Source organism: Cupressus sempervirens, chromosome 2 (assembly GCF_028749045.1).
Source record: "Cupressus sempervirens isolate cs-2001-9-10 chromosome 2, ASM2874904v1, whole genome shotgun sequence".
NCBI lineage: Eukaryota > Viridiplantae > Streptophyta > Pinopsida > Cupressales > Cupressaceae > Cupressus > Cupressus sempervirens.
Window position 1 is genome coordinate 693,741,679 of NC_143119.1, and position 17,009 is coordinate 693,758,687.

General features: G+C 36.4%; 1 protein-coding gene across 3 annotated transcripts in view; it reads right to left on the reverse strand.

Moving 5' to 3' along the window:
• The window catches only part of LOC149575274 (uncharacterized), a 277,364-nt gene that overhangs the window by 248,864 nt on the left and 11,491 nt on the right, over nt 1-17,009 (reverse strand). For all 3 annotated transcript variants that reach the window (XM_089815065.1, XM_089815067.1, XM_089815066.1), the window contains 2 exons: nt 15,881-16,057; nt 15,695-15,781 (listed from right to left, as the gene is read on the reverse strand). In XM_089815065.1, coding sequence (XP_089671191.1) covers nt 15,695-15,781; nt 15,881-16,057 — 264 coding nt within the window. The remainder of the gene's footprint in view (nt 1-15,694; nt 15,782-15,880; nt 16,058-17,009) is intronic.

The following is a 17,009-nucleotide window of genomic DNA, read 5'->3' on the forward strand; positions in this document are numbered from 1 at the left end:
GATTTCATCACCTCCATCGAGGATGGGGGGACCTTTCGCTGTTGTCTATTTACTGATTCAACTATTTATGTTCAATGTTGGATGTTCCAATTCAATGCAATATTCAAGTATTTACTCTTTTAATCTTTATATCTTATATTGCAATACATATTTTCATAACTAGCATTTTAAGTACCATATCTATAGTATATACAATCCCTCTCGTCCCCTGCTACCGTCCCCATGTCGTCCCCAAATTAAGGCCATTGTGTCCCCCCATCCTAGAAATTTGTTCAGCCATTCCATCATCCCCCCGTCCCCCAGGGTGGTGTAACTATGTCTAAAACATTAACATGGCATCAGAGCCAAGTTTAAGTAACGTCAGGATCAAAGTGACGGTAGTAATTATTACTCAAGATAGTGATTGTTGTCTTTGTCATTTAGATTGAGATGTTTCTGTTGTTGCATGGATACATTTGTTTTTCCTTGTATATGGTCTTCTTATTTTCTACATACATGTGATGGTAACCAGCATACGTATTGTGATCTTTTCAATGTGCTTGTTGTAGCATTTGGTTCCCTGATGTAAGTTTTTTTGGAGGATTTTTGCAAAAGAATTTGTTGGTATTGTAATCGCTAGGGTTTATGTTTGCAATTTCTATTAGAAGAGTATATTTGCAAGCATAGTTGCAGTTTGTTGTGATCAGTTTGTAGACCAATGGAATCATTATTTTCTTGATGATAACCTTTTTTGAGTATCGCGAGTAATGCTAGAGAGTAATACAATTGGATATGCATGTGATCTATCATCGAGTAATATTAGTATTGTATAAATTGGAAAAGGATCACAATGATGTGTAGTTTTTTAGGTACAAGCATATGTGATTGTATAAATTGATGGATGTCTGTGGCTATGAGATTCTCTAAGCTATTCTTGGATAAGATATGGGCACCCATTGTCATAGTAGTCAAGTTAGTTGAACTGTAAGGGATATGACAATCAAAATCTAAAAGAATTTTGCTAAATTGATCAACAACAAAGAGATTATTATTTTATGATTATACCTTTGAATACTGTTCAATGATTTTATTCATGCAATAACATGGGGAATAATAAATCATGTAAGCTTTTAGCATTGATCTATATATTTCTCTTCAGGATAATTTTGTTCTATGATCTATTATTAGTCTCTCTAGAAATGCTTGCAGGACGGATCAAGAAACAACAAGATGATGAGATAATAAATACGAAATCATGCAAGATGTAGAAATGAACATAGAGATACTGCTTGCAGCCATGGGACTAAATTAGTGTCTCTTAACATCAGTAAAGAGGAAGATACTATTCAATTTCTCATTGTGATTTGTTTCTTCGAAGAGGAAAAAATGAGATTCAGGGGGAGCTTGTGTGCCAAAGGGAAAGTGTCAAGTTCTTTGCACGGGATATAAACAAACTCAAGTAGCGAGGTGGCTTCTAAAGATCATTGTTTGTTCAAACATTGCATCCATTTCCTAGTATTATGATAATCAAAGCTATGAGAATGTTGCCCATGTTGAGAGAGTCTCAGTTTTCCAAAAGATCTTTTATGTGCCCTAATGCATTTTTCTCCATAGTGGAGAAATTTGAGGAGAAAGCCCTTGTTAATGCATTCTTCTTCGCAAGAGATGTTGATTTTAATAGGATTGCTGCAGATGTAATTGAATTGCCTTCTTGGTATATTCTTTCCAAAGACAAAGATCTTATATTTATATGAGAGAAAGGATCAATAGTAGACATGTCCCATCCATTCATTAACATAATGATAATTATATATATCATTGTATTAAATTCTCTAATATAATAACAATATATAATTTCTCACATAATAATAAACTCATATCTCAAATATAACAAGTATATATGAATTATATCTCATATATAATCATATATATTCATAGGCTTATTCGACTAAAGGTACCAAACATCAAAACTCCCTCTTAGCTAGGAAGGATAAACACAAAACATATATTAGACCATTGGTAAAATTAGGCATGACAAATTTTAAGGATATCTTTGATCAGAAGATATCCACCATTTTGATATCACATTTGATACCATGAGTATTGGCCTTCAGAATAAATGATATTCAACGAATACTTTGAGTAATGGTCTTCAAAATATCAACACTTGATAATCACCATGTACTCAATAAGGTAATGGTCTACAAAATATCAACATATGATATTCACCATTTTGATATCAAATTTGAGTATTGGTCTACAAAAAATCAATCTATTATATTCACCAAATACTCTTTGAGTAGTGGTCTCCAGAATGAGATGCAAGATGCTCACCAATTACAGTGAGTAATGGCCTCCAGAATATCAAGTTGTATGATATTCGCCACGTACTCTATGTAATGGCCTCTAGCACATCAATTCGCATAACATTCACCATATGCTCAAAAATGTTTATAAGGTATGTACACATGCATTCTCATAATGCTACCATATAAACATCCACCATGCAAGGTATAATCTATCATGATCTGCATAGACATCATAAGATATCCATCATAATAGAAAATTAAGTTATTGTAAGATCATCACCTTTCAATAACTTCTGCAAATACAAGTGACATCATTTGAAAATCATCATTTCTTCATGATGTACATAGGGGGAAGGCCCATTAAAATCACAGTCATAAGGTATATTCATGAATCACAATCTTCTTGACTGCTACAATTTATTGATCATTTGGAGAATTCATCTTCACATGGTCTACTCCCTCTGAATCAATATGACAGTAATCACCAAAGGTTGATTGAATCATATCCTGTATTGGCTCCTTCTCTTTCAAGGTTACCTCTAATGAAATGTCAGGCTCCCTCTAAATCTCAAGCTCCCTCTTCCTGCAATAACATTCTCGAAGGAAAAGATCAAGGCAGATGCTTGTATAGAATATTAATAATTTAAGTCATGCCTATTACTAATAACATAATTATAAAATAACTCTTTATTTTATATTTTCGATTATAATAAGTATTTCATGATATTAAAAATATATACATTTACATATACATACATATATATATACATATATTTTAAATGTAAACACATATTTATGAAATAAATATTAGAAATGAGAAATACCTTATACCCACGCATTGCATGCTTTTATATATACGCCCATATATTATGAAATAAATGTTAGAAATTATGTACACCTCCGAATCTCATTGTACACATCACATCACCTTAATATATTTTCTCCTATCCCGTTGGGACTGCCCTTGATTGTGTCTTTGCTTTTGCACTTCGAAAGAGTATTGACTACTCAATCCCGATACTTAACATCAATCTACATGTTAACCGTTCTTCCTATTGACTGTAGACGTCTTGTCAAGGCTCATGTACACCAAATATTCTAATTTATATGAAATCCAAAATGGCTATTTTTATGGGGACCCGCTGATTTCATGCAGACAGTTAACTCTTCGCCACGTTCGATGGCAACATATGAATAGCTTTGATGGCCACGAGATAAATGGATCATTCCTAGTTTAGCCCCATCAAACATGCCTTGCTTAAGACGTCTTAACTTGATAGTTGAGATAAATGGATCACCGCATTCTGAGTTTCGGATCAAGCAACCATGCAAGACATTGTCTGCACTAAAGGAAATGTTCTCACTACGGACAATGTACTCATCATCGTCAAATGCCACTTTTTCCATGTAGATCATATCGATGGTCTCCACAGAGTAATTGAAGCCTCCAAATCCATTAGCATGAACTACAAGAGTCTCAAATGGTGGGCCCGGGTACCTTTGGGGTGATGGGGAAATTCATAGCAAGACTTATTAAGAGACTTGGGAAATACTCTTGCTTTTAAAAAATATTTTTTAGTGATACAACTTCAATCGGTCATTGATCATAACCAAATGTCAACAATCTACTTATTTTGCTCGCTAAATATATCAGTTTTGGTAATGACTCGTTGACTTTTCTAGCTTCCCAAAGACCATATAATCTACACTGGGTATTTTCCCCCCACATCACATTACTTGGTTCATGCCCTTCTTAGCAGTGAGTCCTCTTGCTTGCTATTATAGAATTATATAACTACAACCTTCAAAATAAGGTGGGAAAGCTCTGAAAAATATGATGGAATAAATGATATCATAATTATTGTCTCAGATGAAATTATTGTCCATCATACATAATTCCTTGCTTATTGATACGTAGAAATACATTGTCAGTAATGTCCATGTGACGTCTTGAGTTGACTGCTATCAATTACAAAAGGAAATCCATTCCCCTACAGTTCAATCAATGTCCATATATCTTCATATAGATCCTTCCCATTTTCAAAATTATTGGTTTTCATTTCTTTTGTTACATTTGCAGTCTAGCTTTGATACCATGTTGATTTAATATGATCGCTGCAGATGTAATTGAATTGCCTTCTTGGTATATTCTTTCCAAAGACAACGATCTTATATTTATATTAGAGAAAGGATCAAGAGTAGACATGTCCCATGAAGGGACATGTCTATTCATTAACATAATGATAATTATATATATATATATATATATCATTGTATTAAATTCTCTAATATAATAACAATATATAATTTCTCATATACTAATATATATCCCATTATATATATACATATATATATCACATAACAATAAACTCATATCTCAAATATAACAAGTATATATGAATTATATCTCATATATAATCATATGTATTCATAGGCTTATCCGACTAAAGCTACCAAACATTAACAAGAGAAGCCTAAGATGAATTGCCTTGTTAATGCATTTTTCTCTGCAAAGAAGTATACGCTTGTTAATGCATTCTTCTCTACGAGAGATATTTGAGGTGAAAATCCTTATTCCACCCTCTAGGAGTAGCCATGGTGGGTGTTATGTGAGAGAATCTATGACTTAGCTCTTCGGTAATTCACCCTCTGGGCATAGCCATGATGAGCGTCATCACGTGATAAAGTTTTGTTGTTGTCACACATGGGTGTAGCCATTGTGTCCCTCAAGCAAAGCAAGGGAATCGAGTCCCTTATTCACTTGCGGTTGCATGGTGGCTCTCATACTGAAATGGGGTCCCAAGAATCTAATGCCCAAATAGGTGGTAAGTACATAAGTTCTAGATCTTTGCCCCCTGGAAGAAGAAGTGTAAATGGGATGTCATCAAACAATTGAAGACCATGACCTAAGCTTTACACAGGTTGACAATAAGTTGTCTTGAATCACAAAAGGAGGCCAAGCCATCCAAGAGACGTTGAAGGCCCTCAAGGGAGGAGGCCAGAAGAACCACATCATTTGCAAAAATAAGGTTGGAGATCATAACCTGGAAAAGGTAAGAATCATTACTAGGGAGAGGGAAGTCCCAACAATAAATCACTCGTCAATATAGATGTTGAATAAAGTAGAGGAGAGCGGGCAGCCCTGCTTCACCCCAATAGTACTATGGATGTGGCTTCAAAAACCCTAGGGAGTTTAGAACCAACCCACCACACATTCGTAGAATCTCAAACTGGTGGTCCAAAGGATCTCAGGATTCTCGATATCTCTCAGTCTCTGAAACAAGACCAAGGAACAGAGTTGCAAGCTTTGTGGAAGTCCACAAAGCAACATTTAACATTCATTGAAAGGTGTCAAGCCTCCTCAATGATAGCACAAAGAGTCAGAATGTGGTCCATAGTTTGAAAGTCTGTCTTGTAAACCCACCTAACCCCTCACACGACAATGTAGTCTATCAAGCTCTCTTGAAATAATGGTATGCAAGACAAAAACAGTAGCATATAACTTGGCAAAGGTGTGCCCAATAATGATGGTCCTATAGTTACCGGAATCCGAAGTTAGCCCAATTTTGTGAATCGGATAGATGATGTGTCATGACCAAGAAAGGGGAAAACCAATACAAACCACTTTGTTAAAGAGCATAAATAAGAAAGACCCCAAGACCGAGATGCCTAGCTTTGACATTTCCATCTGAAACGCTTCCTCATCAGCCACTCTACTACTACTCATTGATCTAACAACCTCATAAATGTTGGTGAAGGTAAAGATATGGCAATGGGTGGCTGGTCAGGGATGTCAAGGAGGGTGAAGTGTGTGAGACCAACGCATCAATATCTAAGGTGGAGGAGGAGGCAGGGGTGTCGGGGGAAAAGAGTATGCCAAAAAGCATGGGGGACTATAGGAGCGATGCGCTGAGGGATCTACACTGAGAAAAGTAAAATAAACGCTTCTTATGATGGAAGATGCGGTAGTAGGAGATCCTCAACAGGTGAAATAAGGGAGCTTGGGTGGAAAAGGTGGTGCAAACCAAGCAGTAGAGGGATTTACAATCATCATCAAACCAAAGGTTCATGGGATCAGATCTAGAGTGTGTCAGGCAGTGGGAGGGAGAGGTGCAGTGGGGGAAGGAGGGGATGGTGGACTCATGGATGGCTCTTCAACTAGTGAGAGAAATTGGAGTACTCTAGTTTTATTCATTAATTGAAGAGGAACTGATTAGGGTCAAAGAAAGAGGAGTACTTGGTGTACATTGATTGCTCACTTCGCCTTCTTTCTCATGTTGATCTTTAATACATAGAGGGTCCAGTAAAATGGGACCAACTTCACTTGATGGAGAAGCTGCAACCATGGCGGAAGAAGTGGTTGAACTAAATGGCCTTAATGGAATACACCCAGTTGTACTACAATCAAAGGAAGTTGGATTGGAGAGTTATGATTATCTAGGCAGCATAGTAGCAGAAGACCTTGAGATGGATGAGAAGATGATACTAGATAGAATTCTGAATTATGTTCACAATTTTTTGTCTGAATATCAGCAATTCAGCATCAAACTACAATTTTTTGAATTTCAATATGTAATGATAATCTGATATGGTCATGTATGATACTCAGAAATCAGATATGTAGTATGAGTTTTGAACCATTTGACACTATATTAAATGAAATTACTATTAGTATTTTCTCATTTGAAGTTCAAGTTTGACATATCATATTTTGATTCAATGGTTTTAATTTTCAAACTTAAACTTTTCTAATGTTCTTGTTTTCAAAGCTCTATGTTATTATATTTCTTGGAAATTATTAAATTATATTAAGAAATTGCTGTCTCCAAGTACCCAGTCTCCATGTCTCCTTGTCTCCAAGTAACCTTGAAAAAACTGTATTTAGCTTTATTTTAGCATTTTTTTAACTTTAAAGTTTATTAAAATACTTACTAAGCGATAAATGATAATTGTTATCATTGCAGATTTGTGGTGGGAAACTTGTGGTGCCACAACACCTAACTTTCAAGAGATTGTCATTCGCATTTTATCTCAGCTTTGCAATACTTCTACTTGAAAGCACAAAAAGAGTGATTTTGACTCGAAAACACTTGAATGACCTTCCCTATATGTGGTACAAGCTTTGGTTACTTGAAAAGAAGGTATGAGAGCAAGATTCGCAAGAAGCACTCAACCTTGATGACTTCAGTCCATATTCAAATTGGAGTGTATTGATACTTGAGCCTGATAATGTTGATGTGGATCCATTGTTAATTGATGATGAGTTTGCTGATTTGGGGGGAGAGAGAGAGAGAGAGAGAACTAAAAGGTAAGTAGAAGTGGCAGCATATGAGCAAGTAGAAAGCAAGGTTGGTCACCCAGAAAAGGCAATGTCCTCACATACACAGCTTGATCCTATCAATATGACTGATGCACCCATTGTGAATACCGCAGCTATAACATCTACTTCAGCAACACCTGCACAACGGAAACAAACTTTCTGAATTTTAATCATGGACAAAATTTATAATATACAATTTTCATTGACACCAAAACTTGAAGTTCATGTGTATTCAAAAGGTTGAATTTGTTTTTAGGTCCATGATATGAAATAAACAAAAAAATTGATTGATATATGATGGGGATCAATATAAAGTTTTACAAATTCAATATATATGTTTTTTAAGAATATTATAAAAATATATGTATTTTCAAACATTCGATAAATTTATCAAATTACTGCCAAATTTCCACTGAGTCCTGAGTTGTTAAAAAATTTCGCCCTACCAAGTTATTGCCAAGTCCAAGCTTGCCAGTCACAGTTTGGACAATCAAGTCAACAAGGAAATTACAGCTTACATCTTATTTTCAGTTCCATACAACTGTTTAAGCAGAGGAAATTTATGCTAGGGTTTCCCTTAATCCCTGTGATATTGTGTTTCATAAAACAGATAACCAGATAATAGTTCCATCTTAGATAAGCAAACATCAATTACAGTATTTTCTGAATCATCAAAAACATTCAAAGTTTAGGTGTCTAGTGACAGAGGAAACAAGCTGGATTGGATCAACTGACAGACTTTAGCAAGACTCTTTGTGTCCAACCATAGAAGAAAATATACCCACAATTGCAGGCTCAATGCCTGGTTTAGTGGTAAAATAGTTTTTGATATTAGCTTATGTTTCTCTTTAAGACTCTGTTGGTTTGAGTTCATAAAATAAAGAGCCGCGTAATATGGCCCAAATAGAGACAAATAACCTAGCTACACAATTTTTCCAGAAACAAATCTCAGGATATTATAGATAGCAGCTGCTTCAAATTTTAAATATGTTTCTTAGTTTGTAAGGGAGATTGAGTCATTTATAATTCTCCAGTGTTACAAAGGACGCGTCCCAGCCCTCGATCCCACTTTCCTAAGATGGGGATGTCCCTAGGACAGGGGGACGCAGATAGGGACAGGGCATTCGCCCAAGCACCACCTAGCCACCACCGCCACCCAAGCATCACATGTCAATTTTGGGAGAAAATTGTTTCAAAAATGAAGAATCCAAAGGCAACGCAAGAGGTAAAATGTGCTTGGTGACGGGGGCTGCTGAGTGGTGCTACCCCAGGACCCAGGACCCTGCAAGGAGCATTGCCCCTTGACCCCACTAGGGGCTGCTGCCACAACACTTGCTTTCAGATTTATTAAAAAATAAATAAATTGATGGGGAAATTGTGTTGAATCAAGTTGATGTTTTTATACCCACCTTACTAATTTTCAATGATGAGTAGTTTTCCTTGTGGGATGATCAGAGGATGCCTTCACTACATTTTGGCATTTTGTAGTTGTTTTGATATTGTGCTACTCAATGCAATCATCCTTATGATATTATCGATATAATAGAAATCTTCCACTCCCAATTCAACAATTTCATTTGTCAAATTGAAATTTTATTTAGAATTTAAATATTCTATCAATATTCAATGTTCAAGTATCTATATTTAGTATTTGCAATTTTGCTATTTTACTACTTCTACATGTTTTCATAACAAGCATTTCAAGTGCTATAAGAAAAATATATAGTTATAACTTATAATGCACTGCCTCACCCTACCCCCTGCTGCCAGCCCCCCTCTGTCCGACCCCACCCCCAACACCATCACCCCCCGTCCCCAATAGGTAGTGGAACACTCTAATTTTCACACTCTAGGTCCATTGAGTCATTGATTCCCAATAGTGAATGCTACTAATATTAAGACACAAAAAGTGGTGGCAGATTAAAAGTAGATATTTGTTTATAGGTGAAGAATTTGTCATGAAATTAGACTTCACATTAATTATATTTACCAAAGGCCCTCCTATATCATAATCCTATGTTTATTATGGATCTAAAATTTTAAAATTAAAGTTACTGCATCTATACATTTATCAAAAATCATATTCAAAAACAAAATATGGGAGGGGTATTTATATGACATGACAACGTCGTGGCACTTACAAGGAATAATACAAGACAATCCAAACAATGTTGAGCTGTGTGCTATCATAATGTCTAAAAAGATTAGATATGTTTTCTCTAAACCAAAGGTATGAAAGAAGACCAATATCCATCCTTTCATTTCAGGCATTTCAGGTTCTAGTATTTTTTTGAATTTGTTTAAACTTTTGTTTGGTAGCAGATTTCAGCATTCAAAATGTGACCAATTACTATGCAAAACACTCTCTTGGCCTTTGAGCCAGAAGCTGATATTATGGGCAAAAAATAATAAAATATTTGTAAGATTCCAGCAAAACTTCCTTGGATGTCAAAGCCTCAATCTACGGGAAAAAAAACCAAGGATACCGATTCATATGGAAAGGTAGAGGCTTCCGCATCGGATGCGGATGGATGCAGGATGCTTCCGAAAGCCTTGTGGATGCTGGCCAGAAGCCAGCCGCTGGCTTCTAGCCAGCATCTGCAGGGCTTCCGGAGGCATCTGCAAGCCCAGCAGCCGGAAAAGTGAACAAAAGACAATTAAGAACATTTTAAAACACTTAAGTTGCCCATTAAACATTAGTTGTAATTGCATTTTTAGGATTCTTTTGGCTATGAAACCCTAAAACGACCCTAAAGGTGAATATTGAAGCATTCACAACTCATTTTGGAACTTTGATTGCACCTATAGCTACTTCTCATTTGGTCTCTAGTTTTCATTGTCATTGTGAAGCCAAGTTCAGCATTTTCGAAAAGGATCGATCGAAGAGGAAGAAATAGCTTTCTCAAAGGAGTTTAAATCATTCAAGGTAAGTGATCAATCCCATTCTTGAGTATTTTGATGAATTTTTTGGAGTTTTTGATGATTTTTTTCAAGTTCTTGAAGATTTTTTTCAAGTTTTTTTTTTTTAAAGATATGTAGAAGCAACTTTGGGTATTTATTTTAGTAGTTTTTTCTCACTTATTTCCACTTGTATGCATGTTGTTCATAGTTGTTAGGACCTAATTAAAATTTATTTATTTTCTTATAGAATAGGTTGTAAAAGACTAGGCAAGAATGGATACCAGTGGTAGTGCTAGTCAAAGTTCAGTGGGCGGCCAAAGAGGGGAAGGGATTGATAGTTTCAAAATTGATATAGGTTCTCCTTTGTGGAGACATACAACACAGATATCACACATTTCAAAAGGTGGCTCATACTATTGGAAGTGCAATTATTATCAAAGAAAAAAAGGAAAACCTTTCAATAGCTCATATTCCCGAGTGAAGCTTCATTTTACGAGCCTTGCTGGCAAAGGATTTGGAATGTGCAAAGGCAAAAATGGTACTGGGATGACTAGTGCAAAAATACTTTCATCTGTAAGAGAACAAGAAGTTGCTAATGTATTGATCAATAGATTAAAAAAAAGACACTATCAAAGTCCTTCCTCAAAGAGCAAGCTATATGCACCCACTGAACCAATTGCATCCTCCCAACACCCATTCTTGGAAGTACCTGTGCCAGGAGAGGATGAGGAAGAAGTCGGAATTTCAACCCGCAAAAGAGGCCCATTGCACACCGCATTTAAATTGGAGGCAAGAGACTGCGCCAATGAAGTTATTGCACGTTGCCTCTATGTGAATGGGCTTCCTTTCAACTTGGTGAGATCACCATATTGGAAGGAAATGGTGGCAGCAATCAAAGAATCACCAACTGACTACAGAAGCCTGGGTTGTGAAAAGGTGCATACAACTCTATTGCAACAAGAGAAGACACATATAGAGAAAGACCTTCAACCAATTAAAAAATCTTGGAAAACTTTGGGTCTAACTATTGTGTCAGATGGTTGGAAGGATACAAGAAACCGGCCACTAATTAATGTGATTGCAATTTCCCCCAAAGGGGCAATGTTTTTGAAGGCTATTGATTGTGAGGGGCAAGTGAAGTATTCCGAATTCATTTCTAGAATTCTCATCAAGGCCAACGAGATGGTGGGTAGTGAGAATGTGGTACAGGTGGTCACAGACAACGCCAAAAATTGCAAGGGTGCGGGTGCTTTAGTTGAGAGTCGGTATGAGCATTTTTTTTAGACCCCATGCACTATTCACTCCCTGAACTTGATCATGCAGAAGATTGGCACTAAAGTAGAGTGGGTGAAGAAAATATACAAAGAGGAGGAGGACATACAGATGTTTGTGACCAACCACCACATGTCACAATCCATTTTTAGAACATACTACAAATTGGAGTTGTTGAAGGTTAACTGATTTTTTTAAATTACTAAGTTTCATGGATTTGTAATTTAGTTAAGAATTAAAATTTATAATTATATTTTCAATTGACATATTGTTAACTTGCTTAGGTTGTTGAGACCCATTTTGCATCTCATACAATTGTTATGAGACGACTCCTCAAGGTAAAAGTTGCATTAAGCCAAATGGTCATTAGTAATCAATGGGGTGTATGGAAGATCTCAAATTCAGAAAGAGCGCAAAGGATCAGAGATTTGATCTTGAATGAGAGTTGGTGGGCTCATGTGGCATATGTATTGGATTTCAATGAGCCCATCATGACTATGCTTTGTTTTGCTGATATAGATACACCTTGCTTGGGGGATGTGTATGATGGCATGGATACCATGGATGAGAAGGTAAAACATTCTATACAAGCACATGAGAGTGATCCCACACAATGCGAAGCCCCATGCAAACAAGTGCAAGCAATTATCCACCATCGCTAGAATAAGATGACTACCCCATTACACCTCCTTGCATATGCTTTATCTCCTACGTACTATAATGAGGAGGTAGTTGGTATGTCTAGTAGAGTTGCACCATTTGCGGATAAGGAGGTTGTTGAGGGGTGCCACAAAGCTCTTACAAGACTCTTCCCACTGGAAGAAATGCATGAAAAAGTGAGGGAAGAATTTGGGTTGTTTGTTTCGGGGTTAAGGCATTCTCCATTTGCCCTAAAGGACCAAAATAGAATGGGAGCTATCACATGGTGGTACATGTATGGTCAACATTTCAAGAATCTTCAACCTCTTGCAATCAAGGTCCTCTCACAAGTAAGTTTTTTATTTTGTTTTGTAAATTTATTTTAAACTTTTATGTTTACACCTGCATTCTAGAATTTAGTGTTTCACACATTCTTTAAAATTAATTTTCTTTTCATTTGTATGTTTTGTGACAACTATCTAGGTTGCTAGTTCTTCTGCTACTGAAAGGAATTGGAGTACATACTCCTTTATCCATTCAATGAAGCGCAACCGGTTGGGCTCCAAGAAAGTTGAGGACTTAGTCTTTGTCCACACCAACTTGAGTCTTTTGTCACGTAAGAATGATCATTACAAGGAAGGGGAAACAAAGCTTTGGGATGTAGCCCCTAAGTGTGCAGATTTGGATGCAACACTTCATGATCTTATTACAGTTGGAGACGGTGATGATGATAGTGTGGCACGTGGTGCATCTAGCATAAGTGTAACCATGTTTGGTTCAAATAATCTTTCAGCAGTTGGAGATGATGATGAGAATGTGGATTTTCTTGCGAATCCCTATGATTAGGGTCAAGCTTTGATTGATTGAATCTTCAATCATTAACTATGTTTTTATTTTGTTGGAATCTTGAACATGACCTATTTGAACTTATTGTCTAAGACTAAACGCTAATGTTGGACAAGCGCATATTGATATTGAGATATCATATGAATTTTGAAATATCTTGAATTTGATAAAGGGTTAAGAATCATAGATTCATAGTCATACTATCAAATGATTTGTTTTTGTATATTTCTTGCATTTCTTTGCATATATTATATATATATATATACACACGTTTCCTCCCGCATCCGCATCCAAAAAAAAAATTCCCCGTATCCTGTATCTACTTCCGAAATCCACTTTAGAATCCACATCCGAATTAGTAACTTAGGAAAAAACCTATGTATGTTATGAGAGGACCAAATATTATCTAGAGTGAGGATTTCTCTATCGGAGATCCAAGTTCTATGGCTCAACTTTCTGATGCAAGTCTTAGAGATTTTAACATGTAAATGTTTAAAATAACAAAGAAGATTTAAAAACAAGTCTTCATAAGGAGGTGTTGGGTTGTTTATTAGGGGATTTAAAAGACACAGATAATGGGTTATCCAAACTGTACTAGCAGGGAGGTGGACAGCAATCAAAAAATTGCAGAGATTTACTTGTGTTATACAAAAAAGAAAATTCCAATGCCTAAAGTAGAAAATAGATTGATAAGTGATTCCAACTAGTAGTTAAGACAAGATAAATTTATTAATGTCCAACAAGAGACCACAAGGGTCTAGAGGACTGAAAAAACATACAACTAGGCAACCTCCACCAACAGGAACACCAAACGGTGTGTACGGAAAGAACGAGCAAAAGAACAAAATAGCAGAGAAAGAAAATAATAGATACTCGTCAAAAGTGAGAAGTACTCTAGAACCTTAGGATACTGTCCAAGACGAGGGTGAGCCCTGGACCATCTCTAAGAATTGCTAGAGATAGAGTGACGCTAACGAGTGACCCCCTTGTGAGGCTGTACAAATCTGGTGTGACCCGAAGGAAGCTCGAGCATCCGCTTAATCCCCTGGGTAGGAAACCCGGGTGAGAAGGAGGAGGTGATGAGCTGGTTTGATGTTTGGCTCGACGGGAACTGAAGTTAGAGAGTGTGATTCCGAAGTCACATGGCCTCCAAAAGGTAGAGGGTAAGACTCTATTGATCAGTGTACCTAAAGAATGAAGAAAGAGACCCACACTCCCTTAACAAACAGTAAAACCTTCCCCTGATCTCATAGTAGATGGGGCAATGAAAACAAAGTGAGCCTCCGTCTCCGCCATCCCAAGGGTACAAAGGCAACAAATCCTATCCTCCCTATCAATCCGGTAGTCGGTCTGAATACGTAATCGATGGGAGCCGCCCACCCTAAAAGTTCTCAAAGAGTTGTGGAGAGCATGAGTCCAATGTCGAGTGAGGTACCAAGGGCACACAAAAGTACCGTCCTAAATATCCATGTAGTGCTTCGCGTAGAAAGCCATCCTCGGATGGGGCCACTGGTGGGATTACTCCATGTTGTGGTAATGTATTGTTTGTAGATGTCGTTCCTAATGTGCTCATTCAGCATCCAAGGAGAACAGGAGGATGGAAGGTGGTCCATCACAATCCCAACCAAACCAAGAAGAGTAGAGGGATGGGTGAGCCAACAATGAGACCTGACTGCACAATCAGAACCCAGCACAGCCTTGGAGGTAAGAAAGAGTATCTGCATCTAACACTAGTGGAATACGCGAAGTCCTAAAGCCGATGGAGAAACTAGATCAAATCAAAGATGGCCCGAACCTGAAAGGCAAAGCATTCTGATATAGAATTTTACTAATCAAAGAATCCTGTACGCAGCGCCTATAGAGAGATAATTGGATCTCAAACAACAATGCAAGTTTCTAATTACTTTGTTTATGTAAAACAGCTAGGATCTCTCTCACCCAAACATTTTCCCAATAATTATAACATGCACAGACACGAGATACTGAGATCAAGAGTATGATTGAAGAGTTGGTTGTTGGGGATGCATATAGAAAATAAGGCTCAGCATGTTTTCCAGCGGTCTCCCTTGTCCATCTCAATAATGTTCGGGTAATAAGAAAGTCAAACTTGATGACATGACTTATCATGTTAAACACAAGCTGCACCTGCTTCAACAAAGCTTTTCTGCCAATGGGAGCTTCTTAAGAAATCAACTGATTAAAATTGTTACAACACGGAGAATATTAATTCCCAAGATTACCACTCTGAAATAGTATAATTTAACTGCAAAGCAAATAAGCTTAAAGGCATGTAAGGATGTATTTTCAAGATGTTCTATGCTCATAATCTTCTAAAATGCACTTTAGAGATACATTAAATGTTTGTAAATTATTCTAGAAAGGACATAAGGAAATAAATACGCAACAGCGAAAACCTTTCAAAACATACATTTCTATTTTTATCATTCCTGAGATATTCATGACTTGTCTCTGAAAAAAACCGGAAAAGCTCCAGAGTCCCATCTTCTCCAGATTCCTGGAGATTTGAATGTTCAAAATGAGAATATAATCAGTGATGCACATTATACAAGATCAAAGCAACTTTTGACTTTTAATATAAAGGTTTAAACCGCACCCGACTGAGCCCGCCATTCAATGACAATGTTGCCACAGGAAACTCAGTACGAACTCCTCCAAACTTACCCCCAAAAAGTGGACGAAAATCTTCTACATCTGAAGATGTTGATGGATATCTTGAACTTGATTTTATTGTTATTGCACGCTTTGTGCCTGAAATCGCATCTATTTTGGCCTGACATAAGATGCAAATTTAACATAATTTTCCATTAGAAAAAGGAATGTCAGAGCAAACTGCAGCCACAAATGCAAGTTTTCAGAGATCTAAAGATGTTCTTAACAAAGGCACAAGTTATCTAAAATCAATAAAGAAAGGGTCTCAAAACATGCACGGATTCCAAGTTATTAAAAAAGCAATTGCATATCTGTAATGTCAATATCATACCTGTCAAGATAAAGAAACATAGATGGTGAGAAATTGTTTGTTGCTGTTTCTTTTTAGTTCTCTTCTTTTCTTCCTTTCATTTTTATGTCTTTTATACCTACGTGGATTAAGGCTAATATTCAAATGAAGGGAAACCAACTAAATCCCTTAAAAAAAATCCTTGAATCTTTGGAGTGCCCTGAATATTTTCAGAAACACGAGTTATGTTCCAAAAAAAGTTTCAAGTTTTTCCTCTTATAGCACAAATTCTCATTGACAAGAAGAGATTAGAATAATGCTTTCACAAAAAATAAAGTGTTCAACAAGTTCATGAAACAACTAGATGGAGGAAAGATGCCACGTCAACTAGAAAAGTTTATTTGGTTGACAAATTGATGCAGATCTGTGCAATGCAGCAGACAGAGATCAAATTCAGCAGAATACTGACAATAATCTCTGAAAAAAGAAGCTGCAAATTTGTAAAGAAAGATTAAATGGTTTATGGGCATAGACTATACTAAAATTTAAAAAAAATAAAGATATTACAAGTTCTCTTATTTGTCGGATGAAAATTTGAAAATCAATATTGGTAACAAAAAGCAAAACAAATTAAAAGTTAATCTTATGCAAACAACCTAGCTACTAGATATTTTACTATTACAAATTTCCGCATAGAATGATGGTTACGAATTATAAAATAGAAAAATGAAAATAATTCTAACCTATTGCTAATCATTGCAAAAGAGGAGGAAACTACTAGGAA